Genomic DNA, 27,491 nt, shown 5'->3' on the forward strand with positions numbered 1-27,491 from the left:
AAAAGTTTGAAGCTTTCCGCAAAGCTTTGAGCTTACAGCCTCTACCAAGGTAGTCTGCTCTACACCCTGTCTCCGTTCACACCATTCACTTGAGGGGGGTTTGTTGGTCATGACCACTCCCGACTAGTTCACGTGTGAACACACCTTACTCACAGGCAATTTTTCTCTGTGACTAGACACAGGTTTTTTCCCGTGTGAACACACTTATGTGTGTTGGGAACTTTGCCCTAGGCTACCTTTATGTACTCACGTTGTACTTTCATAATTATCATTAAGTACATCTTTCCAGCACTCTTGAGCGTCATACGTCTTCTCTCTCTTGCAGCTGTGTGTGTGTGTCTGTGTCTATGAGCTATCCAGTTGGGCAGATCCAGACGCCGGAGGGTTCACGGATCCTCACATCGGAGACGGTGCCTACACCAGGGGATTCAGAGCATCATTGCAAGGCATCGGGCTCATCCGACCAGGCATCTCACTATGGCAGATATCCAGGCCATCCGGCAGAGACCCATGCTAGAGCTCCTAGTATGATTACCACTCCAGCCATATATTGTTGTACTCACTGTCACTTTTGTACTCCCCCATATTCATGTATTCATGTATTCATGTATCCATGTACTCATGTACCCATTTTGACTAGTAGAATTAGCTTCCCACTCTCCCTAGTTGCTGCTTCCGGATGCTCCCTCTACTGATGTATTGTAGGGCTAGATACTTAAGTACCTTCAGTTCTTTCTTTTCTTTTCCAAGACAGTGTATCAGATGTCACATGGTTGTAACTTTGGTCTCATAGGTCACTTTGGCCTTTTGAAGACGTTAATATAACATTTCATTTCTCTCTCTCTCTCTCTCTCTCTCTCTCTCTCTCTCTCTCTCATTGATCAGCATATAGAAATTTTAGGGCACTATCGTTGCCTGTTCAGGGAGGTGGAGCCAGAGGAACATGATGTACATCATTGTTCAGCATACCATGAGAATCACAGCCCTATCATTGTATGTTCAGGGAGGGATTCAGCCCTCTATGGAGTCACCCATGATTAGGACCAAAGATGTATGTGCATGACGGTTGTAGGCATAGGGAGAAACACTTGAAAAAAGCACATTTGCACGCTGACAGCAAACCAAACACACAGGAAGCTAATTAACAGCAGCAGGAAAACTTGTCATATGACAGTCTTTGATAAGGCTGAAGATGAAAAGCTTGCTGTAAGGAGGACCCTCTATTTTCCTGAAAACCTTTGGGTGAAGACAGGCCAATCGAACACCAGCAACAACAAACTTTCAAACACAAACTTTTGGACTTTATTATACAGACAACATGAACAAAAGCCTTTCTACAAGCTTGTAATGATGTTCGTCTCCTGATCTGACAAGGTAGCACACTCGGTACACACTAAATTTTTTCACACAAATCATACCAAGCCAAAGTGCAAGCCCACAGCTGATTCCAAGGAACACACGTCCCGTAACACATTTGTTCCTGAGTCCAGTCAACCACAAAAGTCTTCAGCACTAAATTTCAAGACAAATCCTTTGAAGAGGAAGCCTGCTGAGATACAAGTACTCACATGTACATGCTTAAGAGGATACCCCAGCCTTGCAAAAGAGCACCCCATGATGATCCCGTAAACCTGTACCCTAGCATAATCAGTGACTGGATAGAAAGGGATTATAGTATAAAGAAGTTAAGAACATTTCAAATAACACTTGCTTTGATTTACACCATTATCAAACAATACATCTTAGCATACCACATAAGGTCCCGAGTGAAAAGGGCACGAGGAAGAAGAAGGCTATTGCCGGTCATGGCCAGTAAGATTGTCAACACAGAAAGCCCTCTGATATTTGCAGGATTTATAAAGTTGGTCCACTATGCACACATCATACAAAAACATGGATTAGCACAAGGATCAAGATTAAGTATTAAAATTAAATAAAAACTTACCATTTGAGCGACAGGACCCCACATGAATAGCAGAGTGGCAGACCAAGCAGCCACCCCTCCCATGAACTGGGACATTTGTTTCGGCAATTTCTCCAGGCGTCCCTACAACCAGGCAAAAAGAGATGGATTAATGGTTTTTTTAGCAAACCCTCACTGCCAAGGTACTCAAACCTTCATTCATACAAAAGACATAGGTCAGATAAGACGGTATATCTACACAGAGTAATTATGAGGGGCTGAGGGGTTTCAAAGAAAATTCCTCTGGAATTAGATTGGGCATAAGTACATCCATGTGGGGGATGCAAGATGACCTAAATAAGGTAAGAAATCCCTTGAACGAAATGGATTTGGAACAATTGATGAGGTGAATCTATTTGGGACATACGACAACTACAGCAAGAGGAAGCCTGCCAGAACGTGCAAGAAAACTTGCTCTTTTCATCAGCAATAGATGAAATCCGAAAGACTCACAAGAGCAACAATAGTCTCTCAGCTCACCTAGCTGGTGGATAGGCACAGACGGGATGGTGATGGTAATAGGTGGTGCATCCACTTCGGAAAGGCCCTTGAAGGGACCGCTCACCAAAGAGGCTCAACCTCTATGGCAACTTGAACCACTTTATATAACCGCAAGCTCCCAAGGGACACCCACACTCATCACGAATGGAATCAATCCACATGGATTGATGTGAATTGACTCCCTCAAACCACACTTAAGCTTGACCCATGCTCAAAAACCATCTCTAGCAAGATTCATGTTCTCATGCTTGACACACATGCATCACATGACATACTCCGATAAGTGAAGAGATTCTTTCATGGCTGATCACTCAGAAGGAGACCACGCATAACAACTTCCCTTAACTATACTTTGCATCGCATATCTTATTTAATAACACCCAAACTACCCTCACGCCTTGGAAACATCATGGCTCCCAAGAAATGTGTGCCATGAAATCACTGGTAGCATCATACCCTGACCAAACCATGAATCTCTAGCAAGATTCATGCTCAAACCAGCCGAAAAGAAAGGGAAGCAGCATCCAGTTTCTTTCTGTTTTGGGTCTGCAAAATAGCCCAAAACAGGGCACCCAGGTTGCACAAGTTTGGGCAGGTTTGGCAGCCCCCTTGAGGAATCAGCATGGCTTACAATCTGTCTTTTGCATTGTCAGGTGCAGGGCAACAAGCCAATGAGCATTCAATTTTCTACCCAAAAAGCACACAAAAAGAAAGCTTAGACACATACCAGAATCACCATTATAGTTGCCAAAACCAGAAAGATAGTTCCTGGCAATATGCTTGGGTTTACAAATGGCTCAAAGGTTGTCCACATGACCTACAAAATTGTTGCATAGAGTATTCAAAAGGGTTGAAAATTTGAGAAAAAAAAAATCCTATATTCTTGTAAATATGCAAACGGGATGTTACTTTATATGCAAACCTGTGGGAGAACAGAAACACCACCAATGCTGATAACTTCTTGCCAAAATCTCCAGATACCAGCACTAAGGAGGCCATTGTAATTCAAGAAATTCACAACAAACCCGACCACCACAGCCACTGCAGTAGCTATAAAAACAGGCCCTGGCATTGTCCCAGCAATGGCCAACTGTACTAGCACAATAAAAGTTGATAGGACACCAACAGCTTGCACAACTGTGGCACCTCTTTCCCTCTTTCCAGCAAAGTAGGAGAGAAGGGATAGGTTTCCCAATAATCCAGTGAGCAGACCCTACAATCCACACAAACAAAAAGAAGAAATGAGTGAGACTTTGTATTAACTACAAGGTAGCATTACAGAGGTCCAGCTCACACCCTCCCCACTTGAGCCAGCCCCACCTACACCTGCGTCTCCCTTCACACCACCTGCCCCTACCACCTAAGACCAAACCACTATCCCCCAGTCTTCTACCACTCTCTCCATCCCCCCAGCCATGACCGCCACTTTTCCATTCTCCCTACCACTCCAACCCTTCACCGCACCATAGTTGCCAAACGTTTTTTAAACGGAAAGTATTATACGAGTTTTATACTTTGTTCTTTATTTTTGGGAAAGTTTTTAAAATAAGTTTTTTATTCATTATTTCTTTTAGCTATAAATATGACCTGTATATATAGTTTTTAAGCCTCGGAACCACAAATTTCGTGTATAAAAGTTAGTTTAATTGTGCATAAAACTCAAGAGTGAACATTTTGAAGCCTATGGCTATCATAATTCATTAAATCATAATGATAATACATTCATATGGCCCTAGGCTCCCATGGGTCTAGTGGCGGCGATGCCATTCAACATTAACTTTAATATTGATTTACCAATGACCATTCAACATTAACTATTCATGTACATTGTAAACTTTAAAAACCGAAAGAATAATAACTGAAGAACAATTAAGACAGTAGAGGCTAGAGCTAAAAGACAACAGTAACATAATCCACCATCCATGATCAAAGTTGAATCAAAATGATACATCAAACTAAAGTTTGGGGCAACTTGCAAGACCCAAGTGGCAAGGGCCAAGACCAAGCAAGTGGCAAGTGCTCAAAAACTCGAAAAACTATGTAATACGAGGATGTTGCATCACATGCAGCAACCATACAAAATACTATACATAACACAAGTGCCGAGTACAAACGAAATAAAAATTATGTCAAGACTCAAGACTGACACTCTAGAGTCTACACATCCATCTCAACATCAAATGCCTCAGCCTTTGAATCTGTAGTGTAAGTAGATGAATCATGTGAATCATCCGGATCTGCCTCCTCTCTCTATGCTGCAGCACTCCGACTCGTGCGAGCTCGAGCACTAGATCTTGCCGCTAATGAGCTGGTGGCGGCCTGAACAATAGCTCTAACTCTTGAATGGCTCCGTGTGGTGCGAATCGGCTGCATGGCCTCCTCGTAGAGCATAGCATAAATGTCTCACTCATCTAGTGTAATTTCCTTCACCTTCTCGATGTTGATCGAGTCGACATTCACCTGACGAGGCTTGATGGGATTACCTTTCTCCTCAAGAAGACAAAGGTTGCAGTGGCAATACACCAATGCTCCAGCTTAGCGGTAGATAATATGTTCCTCTTCTTTGTATAGAAGAGGACCCAAATACTCCAGTCTCTCTCACAAGGACCCAAGCTGCAATCCTGTGAGAGAACTCTCATGGCAATGCTTCTCTGCCATTCAGAAATGGAAAGAACTTAGAAGCTACTATAATAAATGAAGATTCAAGAAGTTGAGAGGAAAATTTAATGACACTCCATCACTTTACGACCACAAGCAACAAAGTTTTTATCAAATGGGGAGCACCAATGCCATATTTCTCCCACCATGACATAGGCTCAAGCTAGCACTCTTGTAGGCGAGAAGTAGAGGATCCAAAGTGTTTTCCTGTGCCATTCCAAAAGTGTAGGCGCTCTTGTTAGAAGTCATCTCCTGTCTTTATCTAGACACCAGGGCCTTTGTTGTGGGTGTGCCCGCCCTTGTAGGTGTTGTTCTCATTTTTCCTCACTCCCCGTATTTTTTTCCCATTTTTACTAATGGCTTGGGAGGCAACCCTGAGGTGGTGGGAGGTCCTATTCCTTAGCCGACTGTATCTATGTGTTTACTGGTGCTAGCCGACTGTGCGGATATCTTCTTGATGCTCGCTGACAATACACAAAGCTGGCCGACTAGGTGTTATGCTAGTCGTGGAGATTTGGACTCTTGTCGGCTGCCTACAGCAGGCCGACTGCTGTTTGGGGGCCATATAAAATGGCCCCACAGCCCCTTGCCATTTGTGTATCATTATTCGGGATCTTCTTTGTGTATATAGAGCAGAGTTACACACCTCTATCTCTCTCTCTCTCCCTCTCTTGTGCTGTTTTTCTACATTGCATTTGCTAGTGTTCCCAGATTTAGTCATCATCTCCGCTGCGCATTCTGACATGGTATTAGAGCCCTAGGCTCTTGATAGTTATTGGGATTTGTGTTGTGTTGCTAATTGGTAGACTGTTCGGGACTGTTCAAGAAGAGAAGCAAGAGGACGGCGGGCTGATTTGCTGGACAGTAACTTGCAGGTGTAAGTTCTTCTTTGTTCCCACCCACCCACCCTTTTTTAAGTTACATCCCCGCAATGGCAAATTTGTTAGAGATGGATGAGAGGCATGTGAAGATCCCTACACTCCCCATGTTCCCGGTGGACCGTCAGTTGGACGGGAACAACTACGGCATATGGAAGGTTATGATGGAATCTGTTCTGGAGTCTTACGACCTTGCTAATTTCATCATTGTTGGGGTTCCACAGCCGGAAGAAGAGAAGGGGGAGTTACCGTCAATTCGTAAGGACCGGGAGGCACAGGCACAATTGTGGGATCGTGTCAACGCCAGGGTCCGTTCATTTATCTTCCTCAACTGCACACCGCAGGTAATCAATCATATCAAGCATATGACGCTGGCCAGAGGTATATGGCAGCATTTGGCTTCTCTTTACAGCAGGGTATCACCCATGAAGAGGATTTCCTTGGAAGTACAGATGCGGGTTATGAGCCCTGCAAAGTCGTCGACAATGCGGGAGCATATTAACAAGCTACATGCTCTTCAGCAGGAAGTTCTCCAGGCTAGGAAGGAGATATCGTCAAACGACATGGCCGTAACGTTGCTATCGCATTTGCCTCAGCATTTTACTCCTCTTTGATTACCAGTGGCAGGCTCAGCACCATCACATGGGAGGAGCCCATGGTCTTGGACCAGGAGGAAAGATTCTCGAACCCTCCTCAGGGTGGAGGTTCGGAGGACTTAACTGGCCAACGATCGAAAGGCCGTAACACGGGCAAAGGGAAGGCTTCATCGGAGAAGGCAGAGTGGAGAATGGAATTTATAAGCTTTCAGCACTCTCTCCCAGGTCCTCAGGTTTGTGATGAGTGGCAATCTGGTAATGGCCACTTAAGTGTGGATATGTTGCAGGCGCAGGCTTTCTGGGACCAGATGGAGGATAGCTTGCCAGTTGATGGCAGCAGTTGGCAGAAACTTTCCAGTACTGATGTTGGTGGTTCTTGTGTTCGTCAGTCAAAGGAAACTGAACAGGTAACTTATGCTCTAATGTCTCGTAGTATTCGGGACAAAGAAACTCTTGTAGATGAGAATGTTCTTTCCACGGGGACCTCTCGGAAAGCTAGGCAGGTGTCAATTGATTACTTGCAGAAGGAGGTGGATTCTCCAGGCTTTGTGGTTCCAAATTCAGAGGGGGTGGTTAACAGGTTTCAAAAGGCCTTGCGTGGTCTTCAGCAAGTTTCCAGGACTTGGCTTTCCACCGTAACAGGTATTGATCCTTGTGAGCAATGTGATGCCTCTTTGACTCGGAAGCAAAATGGTTCATTGATTTGGTTGATGGATACCAGATTGGACAAGAGCTTCCTGATGAGGCAGTTGAGCTCAGGGTTGCAGATGACTCTTTGGGAGACACGATTGCGTATCTTGTGGTTTCTGCGGCATGCGAAGGATCATGGACTCTTTTACACAGGAGGGGGATTGATGGATGGAGTCCTACTCCACGGTTGGAGTGACTCAGATTGGGAAGGAGATCCAGACACGAGGAGATCTACTTCAAGCCCAGGAGCAGTTTTATGGAGCAGTAAGAGGCAGTCATCTTTTGCCTCGTCGTCGACAGAGGCAGCGTACCGGGCTGCTTGTGAGGTGGTAAAGTTGCAGAGGTTGCATGGCAGATTGGGCTTCCACTGGAGGAACCCACGGTCATCCAGAGACACTTTGTTCGTGAACAGATCGTTGTTGATGACATCTTGCTAGAGTTCTGTTCGACGGAGGACAGTACGGTGGACCTCTTCACGAAGTCGCCATCTCAAGATTTGCTCAGGCGGCACCCCAGCTCCCTGTGGTCGGTTTCACAACCAGGAGCTGAGAGGGGGTGTTAGAAGTCATCTCCTGTCTTTATCTAGACACCAGGGCCTTTGTTGTGGGTGTGCCTACCCTTGCAGGTGTTGTTCTCATTTTTCCTCACTCCCCGTATTTTTCTCCCATTTTTTTCCATTTTTTCTGTGGCTTGGGAGGCAACCCCGAGGTGGTAGGAGGTTTTATTCCTTAGCCGACTGCATCTATGTGTTTACTGGTGCTAGCCGATTGTGTGGACATCTTCTTGATGCTAGCCGACAGTACACAGAGCTGGCCGACTGGGTGTTATGCTAGTCGTGGAGATTTGGACTCCTGTCGGCTACCTGCAGCAGGCCGACTGCTGTTTGGGGGCCATATAAAATGGCCCCACAACCCCTTGCCATTTGTGTATCATTATTCGGGATCTCCTTTGTGTATGTAGAGCAAAGTTACACGCCTCTATCTCTCTCTCTCTCTTGTGTTGTTTTTCTACATTACGTTTGCTCGTGTTTCCAAATTTGGTCATCATCTCCGCTGCGCATTCTGACAGCTCTTACTCTAGTATCCTCAACTGCTACACATCTCCACCAGTCAAATCATCGATGTACTCCCTCCAGCTACCCTCCAACTCCTCACATAAGAATTGCTTATCATCTCTCCATAAAGGATAGAGGATGTGTGCAACAGCATGAATTGGTCTATGAAACCAATCCCATCGATTGAACCACATAAAACATTGAAATTCGATATCCAAGTTATGTATAAATGATATAACTTACAAGTCAAAATTACAAAGATAAGGGTGAATGTTCAATACAATAATGTACTTACTCCTCTTCTTCCAAGCCTTGTGCCTTGTTAATGCATTACCAATCTTGTCCATATACTCATAAAATAAGCCAAGTGTGCTACCCTCCATATCGATGATGCGTAAGACACTGTAGAATGGCTATAGAATCCTCACCAACACTTCAGCCTTCTTCCAAAAGACTTCCTCTCCCATTATAGTGGTTTCAAATTTCACATATTTGGACCTTCTTTCTTTCTCACCTCGTTCATCTCAAACCATGCGCGTGAAACAACTCTGCGCGAGAGTCCAGCCCGAACTCATAGTACCCTGTCAACTAGAATAAACATATAGGCAAATCCAGTGGAGAAGGATTTTTGGAGCTGCAACTCGCTCTCTACTCTAAAGATGTTCAGCATCTTTGGCCTCTTTGTCACAAATTTGACAATAAACTTTGAAGTGGCCAACACTTTGGCAACCCACGGCATCTTCCCACATCCTCCATCATCAAATCCAAGCTATGTGATGCACAAGGAGTCCAAACAATTTTTGGAAAGTCCTCATGCAACATACGGCCCATACTGACATAATTAGAGACATTATCTGTAATAACCTACACTATGTTCTCTTGGCTTATCTCCATCACAGCCTCGCGCAAGTGTCTCCAAATGAACTCTTGTGTCACCACTGTACCTACCTGGCAAAGAGGCGTCGATAGCCTTTAAGAACACAGTGCCCTTGCACGACGACACCAAAATGTTATACACACTTCTTTTATGTACATCTGACCATCCATCACATAGAAGTGTGCACCCATATTTCTCCCATGTAGCTCTAATGGTTGTATGTCCTCTTCTACCTAAATACGCTCTCCTAAGCTCACGGGTGTGCAAGCCCTCTTATGAAGGTCCCTCCCGATGCGGCTCACTGCCCTCATGCAACTTTTCCAACACTTTGTCTTCAATATGTGGAAGGATAATGCACATTGAATGAACAATTTGGTTATCTCCCTCGTAGCCACTACCACAGTTTGCTTTTGGATGCCCGCTTTCACACTCCCCCTCTTCAATGCATTTGTAGTGGACAACTTAGGTTGGCATGATGGTGCACCACTAAACAGGCATTTGCATGTGCACCAAACTTGAAGCCACATCTTGCCCAGCTTGACCCGATCCTTGACTTTCCTCTTCCTAATCCTTTGCCCTTTTGGTCACACCTTGACCACTACCTGAAAAATCCTCAACTCCCTCACCTTGAGACTTTGCAGCCATCTGTGCTCGCACCTGATTCACCACATCTTTGGGCACTCTACGACATACAGCAATGCCCTTCCCCTTAAACCCGGCCAAGTGGCTTCGATACGGGTAGCCTTCCCTGTGTAAATGTCACCGCAATAATTACGTCTCCACCTATCTTGGCCACTCTCGTTGTGATTGGGAAGCTCCTTTACATGTGCATTCATTGGATCCGGAGTTCGGCCCATTTTAGGAGCACATGGGGCAGAGGCAAGAGCAGAAGGGGCAGTCGGGAGAAATGGGGCACAGGCGGGAGCAAAAGAGGGCAAAGGCGGGAGCAGCAGAGGGGACAAAGGCGGGTGCAGAGGGTGGGGGACAGAGGCGGAAGCAGATGGTGGGGAGGCAAGGCGGGCGCAGAAGGGGCAGGCAAGAGTATGGCAGAGGTGGGAGCAGATGGTGGGTGGGCAAGGCAAAAGCAGAAGGGGCAGAGGCGGAAGCAGAAGGGAGCAGAGGGTGGGGGGCAGAGACGGGAGCAGATGGTAGGGAGGCAAGGCGAGAGAAAATGGGACAAAGGCAGGGGCAGATGGGAAGGCGGCAGCACAGTTCAGCAACACAAGCTCAGTTCAGGGTAGAATTGGGGGTTTTATAAAATGTGAGGGCAAAAAAAAAATTATAAAAAAAAAACTGCCTTTAAAAAAATGCGTCCCAAAAACTGGGAGGTTATGAACGTACACATTTTTTATTTTTTCAAAAAAACGCATTTTTTGCAACTATGCACCGCACACTTTTTGCCCCCAAGAAAAGATCATTCATTAGTCATAAAAGATAATATCCACAAAAACAAACTACAAAGCAACTCTCAACTGGCACAACATGTACATCTCTCAAGTGAGATAAAACAGAAAGACAAGAGGGGGGACTCCCTCTCCAGCTGGCCGCTCTCAAAGAGAGGCTACATCGGGGGCAAAGGGAGGGAAAGCCACACTGGAGACCTGTAGTGCCACGTCGGGTGGTCAAGTCCCCTGGTGAAGAAAGCAGCCACCCTGCCCCCCCCCGCCCCCACCCCCCATATGAATAGAAACCCTGCATGCTGCTGCTCCATCCTGTCAGAGCCGCCTAAGAGGCCCTCCCATCTCCTCCAGCCACGTTTCATAGAGTGTGGAGAACACTTTTGAGTGTAAGACGGGCGGAAGAGGAGGTGCAATGTCTCAGAGTGATGCATTCAGATGTAGATGCCTTGAGGCATGAAGTGGAAGAGCTTAAGGCTCTCTAAGATGACCCTGACGTACAAAGGGTGTTGGCTGTGAAAGCCGAAATCACTGGTGAGGATGTACTTTTGAGACAATTACTAATGAGATGGGTGTTGAGAAACCCCAGAAACTTGCAATTGCATATCTGATTAGCAAGGCTGATGTGGTTACAATGCAGAGGGTAGATTGTCCTTCAAAAATCCACCCCGTTTGGCTGCCCATGGTAGTACACATGATTCAGGAAGAGTGAAAAGCAGGATTGAGGAATCTTCTACATACTCCCGCTATGAGATATCATGGCATGATGTTTCCATGTGGAGAGTGCCGCTCATTCTCAGTGTGACCCGAGAACAAGAGAAAAGGCATCATGATTCCCCATGACGATATCATCTTCATGATGAGAATATAGATATACGGAGGCATTTTCACCACAACAAGAAGCCTCGAGAGTTCAAGCCGGGAGATAAGGATGTGAAGTTTGAGAACTACAATGGTAAGATGGACACCACAAAAGTGCTTGCTTTCATACGGCAGTTCGAGATTGCCTTTTGTATTGAGGACTTCGGTGAGAGAAAACAACTTGCAAAAGCACCTCGCCTGCATGCAACACCCCCCCCGTGCCTCTTCGTGGCCCCTCTCCCCACTTCGTTGACCCCCATTTTTTCCACTTTTCTCGCTGTGTCCCTCAGTTCTCTGCTCGACTCCCTCACCTCTTCATATCACTCACCCCCGTTTTCCAGGCCACCTTCACCTCATCGTGCAGAGTGTTCATCCCTCACAGTCTTTTTTCTTTGTGCAGCAGTTCGTGGGTTGTTTTTTTCTGAGCACCGGTCCTTTCCCCTCAAGAGGAATCCATGCCAGCCACTATGTCATCCCCGATCGATGCAGCCCCCCAGTGCTTTTTATCAGAAGGGGACTTTCAGCTCCTCACCTCTCCAGTCATTGAGTTGCAGGCATGTACGCTTATCCGCAAGCTTATCAGCAACTGTCCGGCGAGAGGGCAGCTTCGAGACATCCTGCAAGCAAGCCTTGCTAGGTCCCAAATAACTGACATCCACTGCCTGGGCAAAGCATACACCAGGCTCCACGGCAGCCCTTGCCAAGAGTTTCCTTGCACGGAACCGGATTCTTCTTGTTTAGGAGGTGCAAGTTTTCTTGGCGTGTGTTGGCACCACAGTTTCTCTCTTCAGTCGGACCCCTTGGCTTGTTGGGTTTTATGCTTTGTATGCACCCAGAGGAGTGCTAGTGATCATCAGTAGGTTACTGGGGCACTTTTTACTTCAGTTAGTGGAGGTTTTTTCCCCCAGTTTAGTTCAGTTTCACTTATATGCAGTTTATAAGTGTTTTGGTCCACCCGGCACATTTATGGCCGGACATGTGAACACTTATCCTTTAGGGGTCACTATCATGTGGCTTGTACTTGATTTTTATCTATCATTGAAGAGTACAGCAGTCGTGTTCACTCCTTCACCTTGGTTTCCACGCCTGTTTGCTTTCTGTAAACCCTAACCCTAACCCTGTTTTGTCTTCAAATGGTATCAGAGCTTTGAAGCTCTACACTACCTGCCCGTACACATCTTGCGCCGCCTTCAGCAGAGCATTGAAGCTCTGTGTTGCTGCAGCCCGTACAGCTGTACCAGCCCGTACAGTCAATCGAAGTCACCTTCACCTGTGCGCCGTCAGTTAACCACTGCGCCTGCTGCCCGTATCTGGTCGCCTTCAGCCGGGTACTACAGTACGCCGCCTACAGTCACGACACTTAGCCTTCACGTCGCCTTCAGCCCAAGTACCTGTGCGCCACCTGCAAGCGCCGCCTGCAGCCCCAGTCAGCGCTAATCAACCCGTGTACCTGTGCGCCACCTATAAGACGTCGCCTACAACTTTAGCGTACGTGTACCAGCCACCGACAGCGCTTAAAGTCACCTGCGCAGTCATACGCCTTCAGCGCTGACTGTACCTGCACAGTAAAGTGGTCGCCTTCAGACGGGTATTGCATCAGTCAAGCGCCGCCTTCGACTTCTGTACATTGAGCGCTATTTGTCACCTGCACAGAGAAACGTGCACTGTGTACTTTCAGTGCAGCATTCAGTGCTGTGTATTTGGGGACTGTACCTGCAGAAATAACACAACCTACACAGTCATTCGGTGGTAAGCATTAAAATTCAATTTTTGGGCATTTTTAATTTTCTCTGTGAAAATATACAGGCACAACAGGCAGATTTTCTAGCAAGAAAATATACAGGTTTTTTGCACAGTTTGGGTGCAGCAAATTTGGGCATTTTTGGGGCATTTTGGCATTGTGTACGCCATTTGCTGCTCTACTCAGTCATTGGTGCATTGAGCTGCACATTCAGAGGATTGAGAGTGCAGGCAGATTTGGGTGAACTGTATTCAGTGGAGTACAGTTGTTATCAGGTTTTTTGCTATTGGGTTTTTTGGTAAACAGGTACAACTTTGTGCGTAAAGCATAATGGCAAATCAACAGCAAAGTGATGTATTCACATATTTGTCTAAGGAAGACAAATTGGATGGCACGAACTACTCCTTATGGAGTTTTATGCTGAAAAATGTGCTTGTGGCAAAAGGTCTTTGGGATTTTGTTAGTGGTGATGAACCACGTCCAGGTCCATTGGCTCCAGAGACTCCTCCCCAAGGGGGTGCTCGTGGACGAGGACAACAGGTACAGGCTCCAGGACAGCCATTGCCTGTTCAGAGAACAAATGCTCAAAAGACATGGGATGCCAGGGATGCACAAGCTTTGTCACTCATTGCATTGTCAGTTCAGAGGTCCATTATACCTCATATTCGTTCAGCTGGCTCTTCACAGAATGCATGGGTGACTTTGGAGCAAATGTATGCTGCTCGTAATGAGGCTAGGATCTCATTTTTGAAAAGAGAGCTGGAAAATCAGAAAATGAATGAAGGAGATGATATGTCTAGCCACTTAAACAAGCTGCAGGATTTGAGAGAGCAACTCATCAATGTGGATGAGATTATTCCTGAGACACAGCTTGTGTCCACCATCTTGCACTCTTTGCCAAGATCTTACTTGGCTTTCCATACCTCTTTGAACCTCAGCATGAGGAATGCTGTTGAACCCCTCAAGTATCAGGAACTTGTTGCTCTCTTACTACAAGAGGAGCAAATGAGGAAGAATATGAATATGAACACAAATGCTGAACAAGCATTTACTACAGGTCAAAAGGGGAAAGGGAAATCTCAGCCAAAGAGTGCAAATCAAAATTCAGGTGATGGTGGTTCTTCACAGGATACCAAGAAAGGTGATGGACAGCCCAAGAAGAAGGGCAAATGTCATTACTGTAAGAAACCAGGTCACTACATCACGGAATGTAGGAAGAGGATTGCCAAAGAGAAGGCAAAGGAAGCTAGGATGTCTGTTAATGATGCTCCTAAAGCTCCTCCAGAGACTGCTTCTTTTGTTGAGGACAGGGATTACTGTTTTTTTACATGCAGCTATGATGCCTCTTGGTCTTCACAGGCACTCAGTTTGACAGAGCATGCATATACTTGGTATTTTGATAGTGGTGCCTCAAAGCATATCACATCTCGCAGGGATTTGTTTAGTCATGTTGGCCCTGCCCCTGTTGGCAAAACTGTTCAGTGTGCCAACAATGCTTCATATCCAGTGTGTGGCATTGGGGAGATTCAGCTTACAGCCATTGATGGCTCCATTCTCCGCCTTACAGATGCTTTATATGTACCAGGGATAAAGAAGAATTTGTTGTCCATTTCTTCTTTAGCACATTGTGGAATGCAAGTCCACTTTGATGATGATAAATGCATGGTCAGAGACAAAGCAAATGCCTTGACCTTGATGCTTACTGGTACATTATGTCATGGACTTTATGAGTTGGATGCATTTCAGCCAGTGGATCAGACTGCTTATCATGCATTCACTCTTACTCCAGCTATGGTTGATGCGGAGTTATGGCATGCTCGCATGGGGCATGTAAATTTTGGTAGTCTTATGCTTATGCAGCGACATAATATGTTTACAGATCTACCTCTCATGGAGAAGCCTCAAGATCACATTTGTGAAGGATGTATTTTGGGAAAAATGCACAGGTTTTCCTTCCCACGTGATCAGGCTCTAAGAGCAACTGCAAAGTTGCAACTTATACACAGTGATCTTTGTGGTCCCATGCAGACAAAGTCATTAGGTGGTTGCTTTTATTTTGCAACATTTATTGATGACTTCTCTCGTATATGCTGGGTCTATCCTTTGACACAGAAATCACAGGTATATGATGCATTTTTGGCCTTTGTAGCACTTGCTGAGACAGAGTCAGGATGCAAGGTGAAGACTCTCCGTTCTGACCGAGGGGGGGAATATATGTCACATGTGCTGAATTCCTTTCTTGGGAGTAGAGGTATAAAACATCAGTATACTACTCCTTACACTCCACAGCAGAATGGGGTTGCAGAAAGGAAAAATCGGTCACTCATGGAGATGGCCAGATGTATGCTAAAGGCAAAAAGACTACCACATATCTTTTGGGTGGAAGCAGTAATGTGTGCTTGTCATATTTTAAATCGATGTCCCACAAAGGCATTGGTTTCTATTACTCCTTTTGAGGCTTGGCATGGCCGCAAGCCTTCTGTATCGCATTTTCGTATCTTTGGGTGTCTTGCTTATGCACACATACCCAAAGAGTTAAGGAGGAAGCTTGATGATAAAGCCACAAAATGCATTTTTGTTGGGTATAGCCGTGAGAGCAAGGGCTACAGGTTATATGACCCACTATCCAGGAAGATATTCATCAGTCGGGATGTGATTTTTGATGAAAAATCAGAATTATCCATGGCTGGTTATGAGGCAAATCAGGCTGAAAATGATGTGTTTGAAGGTCTACTACCCATGGAGTTTCATTCCACAGTTGGTGATCCAACTTATGAGGGTACTGGACAGCCAGCAAATGATGTAGGTGGTGCAGAAATTCAGCAGCCAAATCAGCCAGAAGCTGAACCAAATATGGGACAGCAGGCACCACAGGTCAGACATATACCTAGATGGTATTTGAGGACATTACAGGACAGCCATTTAGAAGGTCCTCTTGCTGGTCGTACTCGTAGGGAGACAAGGACCAATGAGCATGCACACATCATGGATTTGAATCTGGTTATGGCAGCCAGTTTACAGGATGATGATGAGCCTGATTCATTTGTGGATGCACGAGATAATGTGCATTGGAACAAAGCCATGCAGAATGAGATTGATTCTATTAAAAAGAATCCAACATGGGATTTGGTTGATCTGCCCAAAGGCAAGAAAGCCATTGGTACTAAATGGGTCTATAAGTTGAAAAGACATGCAGATGGATCCATTGACAGGTACAAAGCCCGTCTAGTTGCAAAGGGCTATGCACAAAAAAAGGGCATTGATTATGAGGAGACATTTGCTCCTACATCCCGTATGTCGACACTTAGGTGTGTCATTGCATTGGCTGCACATCGTGGTTGGGTTGTTCACCAGTTGGACATAAAGACTGCATTCCTACATGGGGACCTCGAGGAGGAAGTATATGTATTTCAGCCCATGGGATTTGCAGAACATGGTCATGAGGGGAAAGTATGCAGGCTGAAAAAGGCCTTGTATGGTTTGAAACAAGCTCCACGAGCTTGGTATGCAAAAATAGATGCTTTTCTACTCACTCAGGGATTTGTGAACAGTCCATCAGAGACCACTTTGTATGTGAAGAAAGAAGAGACAGATCTGCTGGTCATCAGTCTTTATGTGGATGATCTCTTGCTCATGGGATCAAATGATGACAAAATTGCAGCTTTTAAGGAGATACTGCAACAGACATTTGACATGTCTGACTTGGGCCTTGTACATTACTATTTGGGCATACAGTTTGTGCAGGATAACAGAGGCATTGGGTTGTTGCAATCACGTTATGTTGCTAAACTTCTGGAGAAGTTTAAATTTCAGGATTGCAAGCCTATTAGTACTCCTATGGAGCCTGGGATGAAACTGTCACTACAAGATGACAGTGTTTCCTTTGATGCCACTACATATGCTCAGGCTGTTGGGTGCCTCATTTACTTGTGTAATACAAGGCCAGATATTCAGTATGCAGTCTCTCAGTTGAGCAGATTCATGCACAGCCCACGGTTGTCACATTGGCAAGCTGTGAAGCGTGTATTCCGTTATTTGCAGGGTACCTCGTCTCTTGGTTTGCTTTATCCTGAGGGGGGTGACATGCAGTTACACGCTTACAGTGATTCAGATTGGGCTGGTGATTTTGATACCAGACATTCCACTAGTGGGAATTGTTTCTTCCTTGGCGCTTCATGCATTTCTTGGCTAAGCAAGAAACAAACCACAGTGGCCACTTCATCTTGTGAGGCAGAGTACAGAGCAGCCTACACTACTACTGTTGAGTGTGTTTGGCTGCGTCGTCTTATGACTGATATGGATATTTCAGTGGAGGAGCCTACACCTATCTATACTGATAGTCAGAGTGCCATTGCTGTGGCCAGGAATCCTGTGTTTCATGCTCGCACGAAACACATTGAGATTCACTATCATTTTGTTCGGGAGAGACTCCAGGCAGGAGATATCAGTCTGATCTACTGTCCTACAGATCAGAATGTGGCAGACATCTTCACCAAGGCATTACCACGTCCGAAATTTGAAGCATTCCGCAATGCTTTGAATTTGTTTCCTTTTGGTGGATGATGTACAGTGATCACATATCACTCCAGGGGGGTTTGTTGGGTTTTATGCTGTGTATGCACCCAGAGGAGTGCTAGTGATCATCAGTAGGTTACTGGGGCACTTTTTACTTCAGTTAGTGGAGGTTTTTTCCCCCAGTTTAGTTCAGTTTCACTTATATGCAGTTTATAAGTGTTTTGGTCCACCCAGCACATTTATGGCCGGACATGTGAACACTTATCCTTTAGGGGTCACTATCATGTGGCTTGTACTTGATTTTTATCTATCATTGAAGAGTACAGCAGTCGTGTTCACTCCTTCACCTTGGTTTCCACGCCTGTTTGCTTTCTGTAAACCCTAACCCTAACTCTGTTTTGTCTTCATGGCTGGGTGGCAGGTTTCCTGGTCATAGTTTGCTTCCCGGATCTTCCCATAGAATACTTACGGATACTTCCAATGCTCGGCAGTACCCTTGCACAGGTGATAAGAGTCCCCACCCTCATCGGCTTCCATTTTAACTCAAGCGACAGGCCTTCTGACAATTCGCATTCCTTGCCGGATTCTAGGTGTGAACCGTTAGGCACCGTCTCGTGAACACTACGCACAAAACAATTGAAAGATACATCACTGCACAAGATAATCTATAAAAGACAAGCATTGCACAGTACACCACCACTTGGGCCGTGAAAGGGCTGGTTCTTCCCAAGAGCCTTGGTGAAGATATCGGCGCAGTTTTGCTCTGTAGAGCAATACTCTAGCTCCACTATCTCATCCTCTATCAGCTCCCGCACATAATGATACTAAATCTCAATGTGCTTCGTGCGAGCATGAAACACAGGGTTCTTGGAGATAGCCATGCAACTCTAATTGTCGCACCTCAAGACTGTAACCTCCCTGATCTATACTCCCAAATTAGCTACCATACCCTTTTTTTGCATCTCCTTTAGCACAGCAAATCCAATGTGACTAAATCGCTCGTGTCAAAGCTTGCTTGTGCTCTTATCTGCAGACACTGTAAGGGCACTCAGCTCGTAGAGATTATTGCACCTTACTCCTTTGCCGACTACCTTGCCAACAGCATCTAGAATTTCTGCTTCAGTTTTCTTGAAGCGTACTTCAAGCCCACGATCCATCATCGTAGCAACTGATAGTAGATTTCTCTTTAGCTATGGTACATAGAGCACATTTGACAGCCTCATCTCTTCACCTGTAGTTGCCACAAAAGATATAGTTCCAGACCCTTCAGCTGGACATTTAGCATTATTCCCAACAACAACACTGATGGGTTCCTGTAGAGGCTTCCAGGAACTATACCAGCCCTTCTTACTGGTCATGTGTCTGGATGCTCCAGTATCCAAAATCCATGAATCATCAACTGGAGCCTGAGCAGATGAACATACCTCTGCAATGGCAACCCAAAGTTCAAGCTCAGTCTCGACCATGGTTTTTTTCCAACGCGTCCATTTCACATTCCATACTCCTACGCCCACGTCCGCGTCCGTACACGTTTGGATATACCGTACGGTGCCCTAAATGTTGGGCCTTTTGGATTTTTGGTCCGCCTGGCGCCGACAACGATTTGACACTTCCCCTACACGGCTACTGTTGCATGTACCCGACTGTGGACTACTGTGACCTGTCGCCTCAGGCTTGTACACGGCTACTGTCGCCTATACCCAAGGGCCAACGTCCAGGACACGACTCACGACTCGCCTTCAGGACCCGTCACCCAGCCTCCCGAGTCCCAAGTACACCGTACACCCGGCATTGTTACAACTTAGTAACTTACCTGTATGAGACTCGACTCTCGAGTTTATGCATTTTTTGCCTTCTATCTGCGCCCCCTTCTAGTATGATAGTATCTGCCGTGCCTACGCCCCCTTGAACCTTCTAAGTTCTATGTAGTACATTGTATTGTGTACACACTGCACAGTACATAGTGATACTGTACTGATACACTGTAGTATGTACAGTATACTACATAGTACATAGTACAGCCTGCGCCTTTTTTCTACCTTGGTCCTTCGGCCCCCCTTCCCACTCTCGTGAGACTTGAGCTACGAGCAACGACTCTAAGAGTAGTGCTGCTGGGCCATTGGGATGTGCACACTTACAAAGTTACAACTTACAAGTGTGCACTGTGCACTGTGTGCCTTCCCTTTGAGGCTCTGAGCCCTCTTCAAAGTTCATACTTCAAAGTTCAAGAGTCAAGTTTGTTCAACCGTGCATTTTGTGCCCAATGTCGGCCTCTTCAACCTCTAACGAAAGTCTGTCTAAATCACCCTTTTTTCAGATGGGTCGATCCAAGCGTCCGGAGTGGCAATATGTGATCCAAGTAAAGGCCCTTGGGAAAGGGCAATTTACCTGTAAATGCAATTATTGCCCTCATCAATGGGATGGAGGCCCGCTACGCATTCGGGCACACATTTTGGGCTTGGTTGGCCATGGTGTGGGGCCTTGCGCAAATGTATCAGAAGAGGTTAAAGATGTTTGCAGGAGGTTGCATGCAGACAATCATGGCGATGTTCATGGCAGAGAGGCTTTTGTGGATGCTTTGGTGGATGATATGGGTGGAGATGTATCTCAGGGTGCAGGGTCCGCATCAATGGGCACACAGGGAAGTGCACAAGTTAGCGGTAGTGCAAATGTTGGGTCATCATGTAAGAAGAGAAAGATGTCTAAAGGGAAGGGGGAGTTGGCAAATGCATGGAATGTACAAGCACGAAAGCAAGCAACCATTACGGTGCGCAGATTCTTTTATGCAGAGGACATTCCCCATTGGAAAGTGAGGAGTTCTTACTTTTTGGAGATGGTGAAGGCAATTGAGGCCAATAGGATAAAAGAGATCAAAGATCTATGCATTGGTAGATGGGGAATGATGCACACACCATTGCATGTTGTGGGCTATATCTTGCACCCTGTATGGAATGGAAAAGAGCAAGATAGTGACTCAGAGGTGCATGAAGGATGGATGACATTGTTGGAAAAATACACTAAGGGTGATTTGGCCTTGCAAGGAGATCTCATTGATGAGCTGGACAAGTATAAGCGAGAAAGCGGCACATTTGCTCGTCCCATTGCAAAAGATGAGAAAAGAATGCAAGAGGGTGTGAAATGGTGGGAGACATTTGGGGCTTGTACACCCAAATTACAAGCTCTTGCACTTAGGGTGCTTTCTCAAGGCACATGTGCCTCCCCATGTGAAAGAAATTGGAGCACATTTTCTCTCATTCATACTAAGAGAAGAAACAGGCTTCTTCCTTCTCATACGGAGAAGCTTGTTTTCATACACACAGACTTGAGACTCATCTCCAAGATCAAAGAAAGAGGCTATGAGAGAATGGAGATCACATTGGATATGCTTAACAAAGAAAAAGATGAGGAGCGCTTGATTGCCTTGCAAGATTTGCAAGAGGCTATTGCAGAGGATGATGAGGCTTTGGAGCCTCTTTTGATTGCTCCACCCTCTATAGATGGCCAGCCATCCTCTAGCCATGTTGGGACATCATGCTCAGTTGCTACCGAGGCTTATGAGTTTGATGATGATGATGAGGAGGAGGAGGAGGAGGAGGAGGAGTTTGCAGATGAGGATGAGGAGCCCATTGATCATGCTGAGGATGAGGGGAGCTTTGATGAGGCTTAAGCATTAGGGTTACTCAGTATTCTTCCACTCTCTACTTATGTTTTGTTTTTCCTCACTGCTCAGGAGTCAGTCTACAGGTTTTGCGGCTTGCCCACTGTGCAGTGAGCACTCCATCATCCATCTTTTTACTCGCTTCCACTCATGTTTTACTTAGTTTCTTAAGGCTTGGACCTCCTCATGTTTGTCCACATGGCATAGCCTACATGTGACAGGTTTTGGCATTTTCCCACTCCACTCCCTAGTCCCTACTTATGTAACATGTTACATGATACATCATTGATCATACATGTATGATGTAAACAAGTTACAGTAATATAAAGTTCGGACTCCGGAGTTGGATTTTAGCTCTACATCATTTATGTTTTTTCTAATCCCAAAATCTTTGTAGATTCAAGTTTCTTTGGTTTTTTGGGTAATATGTGGCATGTTTTTCCTTAAATTTAGGGTACCGTATGGTATCCAACGTATGGAATTTCTTAGAGGTGTGAACCGTACTTTTTCCATACTTCCATACCCGTATGAGTTTGCCGTATGGTTGCCGTATGGAAAAACTATGGTCTCGACATTGTTGACTGACTCCTTTCCCTTTCAAGAAGACTTCAAGGTGCCGTTCTTCTCGTCAGCCTGCTTCTTTCTATAGTCTTTGACAGCGTGACCCTTCTTGTCACAATAATAACAGCTCCCTTGAAACTTCTTTTTTGGCTTCTTCTTCTTCTCATCACAAGATGTCGTGCCTTTGCCTTTAGCATTGGCCGAAATGCAGCATCACTACCATCGCGGGTCTTCAACCGCATCTCCTCCTCAAGTAGCATAGCACTAAATTCTTTAAATGATAAAGATGATACTCTAACTTAAGTGTTTAGTGATGTAGCCAAGCCGTCATACTTCTGTGGAAGAATTCGGATGCACCTTCGGGCCAACTCCTCACTAGTGTGTGTAATCCCTACAACATCCATTTGATCTCGCAGATTTTTGATCCGCGAGATAAATGCTTCAGAAGCTTCTCCTTCAGCAAACTTTTCGACAGCAAGCTGATTCTCCAAGTTCAAAATCCTGGTCTCATTGCGAGTCTCATACTGAATTCTCAATATGATCCAAGCCTTTGTAGCCTTGGTAGTATGTTGAATTAGAGTGAGAACAGAATCACTTACGCTGGTGACGATGGCACAAAGTGCGTCAGCATTGCGCCTTCTCTATGCCCAAAGAAGTGTAGCATCTGGTGGAAGCATGTTTGTAGGGTTTTTGGGATCGGGACTTCCCACTAGTTCTGCATCCATTCCCAGAACAATTTCTAGGAACTCATAAGATCTAGAATGGCATTAATTTTGAATTTCCAAAGAGTATAGTTCGTCCCATCAAGCTTTCCCTTTGTGAAGGCAAGTGGACGAATGCGCAAGATTGGTGCAACAGCAGCAGTAGAGATAGAAGCCATCACTCCTAGGGTTCTATGCAAAAAAAGACTAAACTTTATGCACTCCTGCTAAGAGCACCTAAGCTTTGATACCATAAAAGAATATGGCACAGCGGAAAGAGATAGCAAGACAAAGCACAATAGACAATGCAATAGATACACAATGGAGAGAATTTAAAATTCTGATTATACCAAAGAGGTACAAGTGATGGTGCTGTCCACCCGTGCGCTCTCAAGTAGAGCTTAGATGGCGATCTAGACAAACTCTGGATGGAGTATGTACGAGGTGTAGAAGGGGGTGGATAGTCACAAGCATTGGATGCCGGCAACCATGTCCATATATAGTACTGTAGGCAGTGTGGTAGACGCGTATACAACAAGGACGGTTACACTGCATAGACACGGTCACCGCCCGCGTATCAAGAGCGCAGCCCACCGACCACCGCCCACTAATGATGGACCTAGTATCCGAGGGAATATTCCTCAGCTAACGCTCGTACCCTGACCATCTCCTAACCATCATCAATGGTCACAATAATGACTCCATCGACGTCTAAGCCAGGGTTCCCACTAACGACATATGCACCATGGCTACTCCTCATAATGGGGACCTAACAAATGTGCATTATACATCAAAGTGAGATACATGCTGAGAGGCAGGCATTGAGTGTATACTAACAATAATAAGGGCAAACAGAGGACTGGTTATGACTAGTCACACTGCCCCCATGTCCACATGGATAATAACAGCTTAACCCGACACAAGTCCAATGCTTGTGGCACACAAAGTATCCATGACCCTTGGTCATAAGTTCCTAATAACATCTACCATCTACTATTCTAAAATGATTATTCCATGGAAAAAATGTCATCGCCTAACATGTCTAGTATTGGACAGCCCAAAGCTATGGCCTTTGCCCCCCAGCTTCGTAGCCCAATCATCCCCAGCATCTCCGGCATCCTTGGGCACATTCTTAAGTGGCTGTCCATCCTTTTTCTAGGGGTCACATCCTCATGAGTGTCATCTCCCTTGTATGAAAATCAAGGCTAGACAGCCTATGAAGACATTGGAAGCGTTGGGTGAATTAGGGCTGGAAGCCTACATAACTATGAGCGTGCAAACATGTGATGGTGGATATGGACATGGGCATGCATACGGATCATATGGATGGTTCCCATCTGTCCATCCCTTTTCTAGTGGTCACATCCTCATGAAGGTCATCTAGCTTGTACGAAGCAAAGCTAGACAGCCTATGAAGACATTGGAAGCGTTGTAGGGTTGGAAGCCTACATAACTATGAGCATGCAAACATCATGATGGTGGATATGGCATGGGCATGCATATGGATCATATGGATGGTGCAGCGTGCCCATATGGAGTGAGCTCATATGGAATCGGGCCTTATACACATGGAATACTATAAAGGCTAGGTGATATCCATGGTCCATGTGTGGATTTGTACACTTGGTGTCTTGAGATGGCAAGCGGAATCCTAGAAGTACAAGAAAGCAGATGGGTGATTCTCCAAGTCTACAAGTGCATATGCATAATTGATGCATGTCTAGACATTATTTTTCTTTGTGTGACATTGTTTTCTTGCCTAGACAATGCTTGATATTTCTGCCTCTGATTGTCCATGGGGCCGGAGACAACCGGGCACCTTGTGGACGCATGTGTGCACATATCTTATGGGTTTTGGAGGTGTGAAGTGTGCACTAAACTCAATTTACAGCTTTTAAGTAATTTATCACTAAGGTGTATGGTTGCAGGTCCACACCTCATTTAAGAGAGGCCAGACAACTCACAACACGGGCACGCAGTTGGGACTAGGTGTTTAAACATGTAAATTTATAGCAAGGGCCCTTAGAACTGTACATGTAGCACATCTCAACACTCCAAAACTGGACGAGTTGCTAAAAGAGGAGGCACACCCAGTAGAAGGAAGGGGGAAAAGCTGAGTGCTGCGACTACACCCAGGCACTTCCCAGGGCTGGTCAAGTTCTTTGCAAGCTGCAAATTCTGATTTACAAGGAGTATTGGCTGGATACAAGTGTTTGACCTGGCTGTACAGCTCCAGGGTCAACTGCAGAACAACACGAGCCCACACGTCTGAAGAAATTGGGTGGGTGAACTAGTGAAAGCTAAAAACAGGGCAGAAGGACATGTGAAGACTCTAGTAGGGCGGATGTACTTATGTAGACTCTTGTACACGGCAGAAGTACTCGCAAGAACTCTTGTGCAGGGTGGAAGTACTTGTGAGAACCCTTGTGGAGGGCAAAAGTACATGTGAATATTCTTGATTGCTAGGAGTATCTTATGGCCTGGTGACTTGTCGTCACAGTAATTCTACTTATTTGTTGGGTATACTGGTGCAAGCCAGTGGTGAAACCCCGGGCACCCGTGATCTTGTACTTGGAAGCAGACTCCTTTTGGACAGAGGGTGCACAGTTCTGGAACACAACAAAGGGCAATAAGCAGCTTCCATGGCTGGCTTTGTCCTAATCCATGCACTTGGCTTTTCAGGGAGTAGACAGCTGTTGGTATGCCGGTGAATGACAGCACATGACCTATGATTAGTTTTTCCACTGACAAGATACAGGTTTATCCATATGCAAGCATACCTAGGAACGCTTGGGTCAAAGATGGTCAAAAAATGCATGCACGTAGGTAGAAAATCCATGGAAACGTCCAGAATTTTTCTAATGACGTGTGGAGATTATGTTTGTTTTGGTTACAAACCGTCCATGGAACAGCAGCAAGTGCAGCAGCATTGCCAGCGACAAGATTTTTATAGTTGAGGATGATCTGCGGAAGCTGGAGCAGGAGGAATGCAAAAGTTGCCGATGCAGAAAGCTGCTCTGTCGTGCTGTCCCAGAACTGATATGTTGAACTTTTACTATCACCTTCTGATTCCAATGCTTTGCACTTGATTCCTCGGCGAGCCTGGCTTCCAAGAGCCTGCAAAGGACAAGGGTCGCCATTGCATGTGTCACAGATTTCAACATGAGCGATCGAAATTTCAACATGGGCGATTGAGAATTAACATGGGCTCGCAACAAATCAAGATGGGCGACCAGCAAACTATCAAAAAATCAACATGCACGATCCAACAAGGGCCTAAAGAACACATTGCTCACCTCGTACCTCCATAGAGCACTCGCTTTGAAGAAGGGGACTCCATTGCTGGCAAGACGTAAGTTATTGGCCAAAGGGCGTCGCCACAATGCAGGCTGTGCTGGTGGGTGAATGCGCCTCAATGGTGAAGAAGATGGTGAGTTGTGAAGGGACCCAAATGGGGAAAACAACTGTGCACCTCTCAAAGGTTCGTACATAATGCAAGGCTTTATGGGGGCCATAGCCATACCCGAAGAAGAAGGAGAAGAGAAAACGCCTGTTTTGGAGAATTCTGGCTAAGCCTTCAACTAACTCGGAAATCGTGAATACGTTGAACGTAATAGATGACGATTATGAAGAGCACGAAGAGGTTCGTACAATTGCTCATCAAGTGAATTTACACCTCCAATCCCACCATCCCTCTCCATCCTGTGGGGGGCCTCACCATCATCAAATTCATACCACTAGTGGGCAAACCCGTGCTTAGCACACCTTTTTTGAGACCTCCAAATTCATAGTCTACCCGAACCTCCTGCTCAAACCTTTCGAAGCTCCTAGTGGCAGCTTTGTGAAACTCTTCCTTTATATAATACTAGTATTGCACCTGCGTATTGCTGACCAAGGTTCCAGAAAAGAACTATTCCCTCTCTAAAACCATCTCTCTCTCTCTCTCTCTTTCACACACACACACATACACATGCACATGGCCCTCTCCCTCTCTCTGTCACGTACACACACTCTCAAATGTTGAAACTCTCTCTCACACACACATGCACACACATACACACCTGCTCTCTCTCTCTCTCTCTCTCTCTCACACACACACACACACATGCACACACTCCCTCTCTCTTCTTACACTCTCCCACACATAGAATCGCTCTCTCTCTCTCTCTCTCTCTCTCTCTCTCTCTCTCTCACACACACACACACACATACACATATGTAAATGTATAGTATGTACAATATTATGTTTTAGATACATATACCTATGCATAGACACATATACTTATACATATATACATGTATTTAAAAATATAAATACAAACATCAACATAATTTAATTAATTTTGATTAAATTTTAATGTGTGGAGATGGGTGATAAGTTTTGGTCACTTTTAAATATATAGATAGATTTATCATACACACATCGAAACACACACAAACAAACATGTGTGTGTGTGTGTGTGTGTGTGTGTGTTGTGTACATATACATACATACATACATACATATGTATGTATGTATAAATGTAAATAAAAACGCACACATATATACATATATGTTTTTTATTTAATTTATATTTCTGTTTATATTTTATTGTTGCACCTGGTTCCTCTCCCCATGATATTTATGATGGCATCCGAATTATTGCACACACTCATATACCAGCCTGTGTATAACAGTCGCAAGGAGAGCAGTATCTGGACATCTATAGTATCACCATTGATTATAACACTAATACTTGTGTAAAACTAATATTTAACATCACTATCACCATTGATTATATCATTATTTTGTTGGGCATTTGGCAGCATTCTAGGATAGAGTCCCCTATTTTGCATCATT

General features: G+C 45.2%; 3 protein-coding genes across 3 annotated transcripts in view; 2 read left to right on the forward strand and 1 right to left on the reverse strand.

The window, feature by feature from the left end:
* The window catches only part of LOC147622043 (maltose excess protein 1-like, chloroplastic), a 34,404-nt gene extending 8,114 nt beyond the window's left edge, over positions 1–26,290 (reverse strand). Inside the window, exons 1-8 of the mRNA XM_086823122.1 lie at positions 25,948–26,290; positions 25,550–25,768; positions 3,387–3,677; positions 3,192–3,281; positions 1,946–2,047; positions 1,752–1,870; positions 1,569–1,631; positions 1,419–1,480 (exon numbers count right to left, since the gene is read on the reverse strand). Of these exons, the coding sequence (XP_086679248.1) occupies positions 1,419–1,480; positions 1,569–1,631; positions 1,752–1,870; positions 1,946–2,047; positions 3,192–3,281; positions 3,387–3,677; positions 25,550–25,768; positions 25,948–26,172 (1,171 nt within the window). The 5' untranslated portion in view covers positions 26,173–26,290. The remainder of the gene's footprint in view (positions 1–1,418; positions 1,481–1,568; positions 1,632–1,751; positions 1,871–1,945; positions 2,048–3,191; positions 3,282–3,386; positions 3,678–25,549; positions 25,769–25,947) is intronic.
* On the forward strand, positions 20,049–20,609 carry LOC147622044 (uncharacterized; the record flags this gene model as incomplete). The annotated part of the gene is made up of 1 exon (XM_086822729.1): positions 20,049–20,609. A coding segment is annotated over exon 1 (561 nt), but the record flags the coding sequence as incomplete, so codon positions are not given.
* On the forward strand, positions 20,631–21,471 carry LOC147622045 (uncharacterized). The gene has a single exon (XM_086823123.1). The coding sequence runs from the start codon at positions 20,631–20,633 to the stop codon at positions 21,396–21,398; it is 768 nt and encodes a 255-aa protein (XP_086679249.1). The 3' UTR covers positions 21,399–21,471.
* Positions 26,291–27,491: the final 1,201 nt, after the last annotated feature.

This window comes from Cibotium barometz, chromosome 29 (genome assembly GCF_041138505.1).
Source record: "Cibotium barometz isolate CiBa-2024 chromosome 29, ASM4113850v1, whole genome shotgun sequence".
NCBI lineage: Eukaryota > Viridiplantae > Streptophyta > Polypodiopsida > Cyatheales > Cibotiaceae > Cibotium > Cibotium barometz.

Bases quoted from the DNA above. Each gene is read 5' to 3' on its own strand.
- LOC147622045 (XM_086823123.1), top strand. From the start codon at position 20,631: ATGATGCACACACCATTGCATGTTGTGGGCTATATCTTGCACCCTGTA.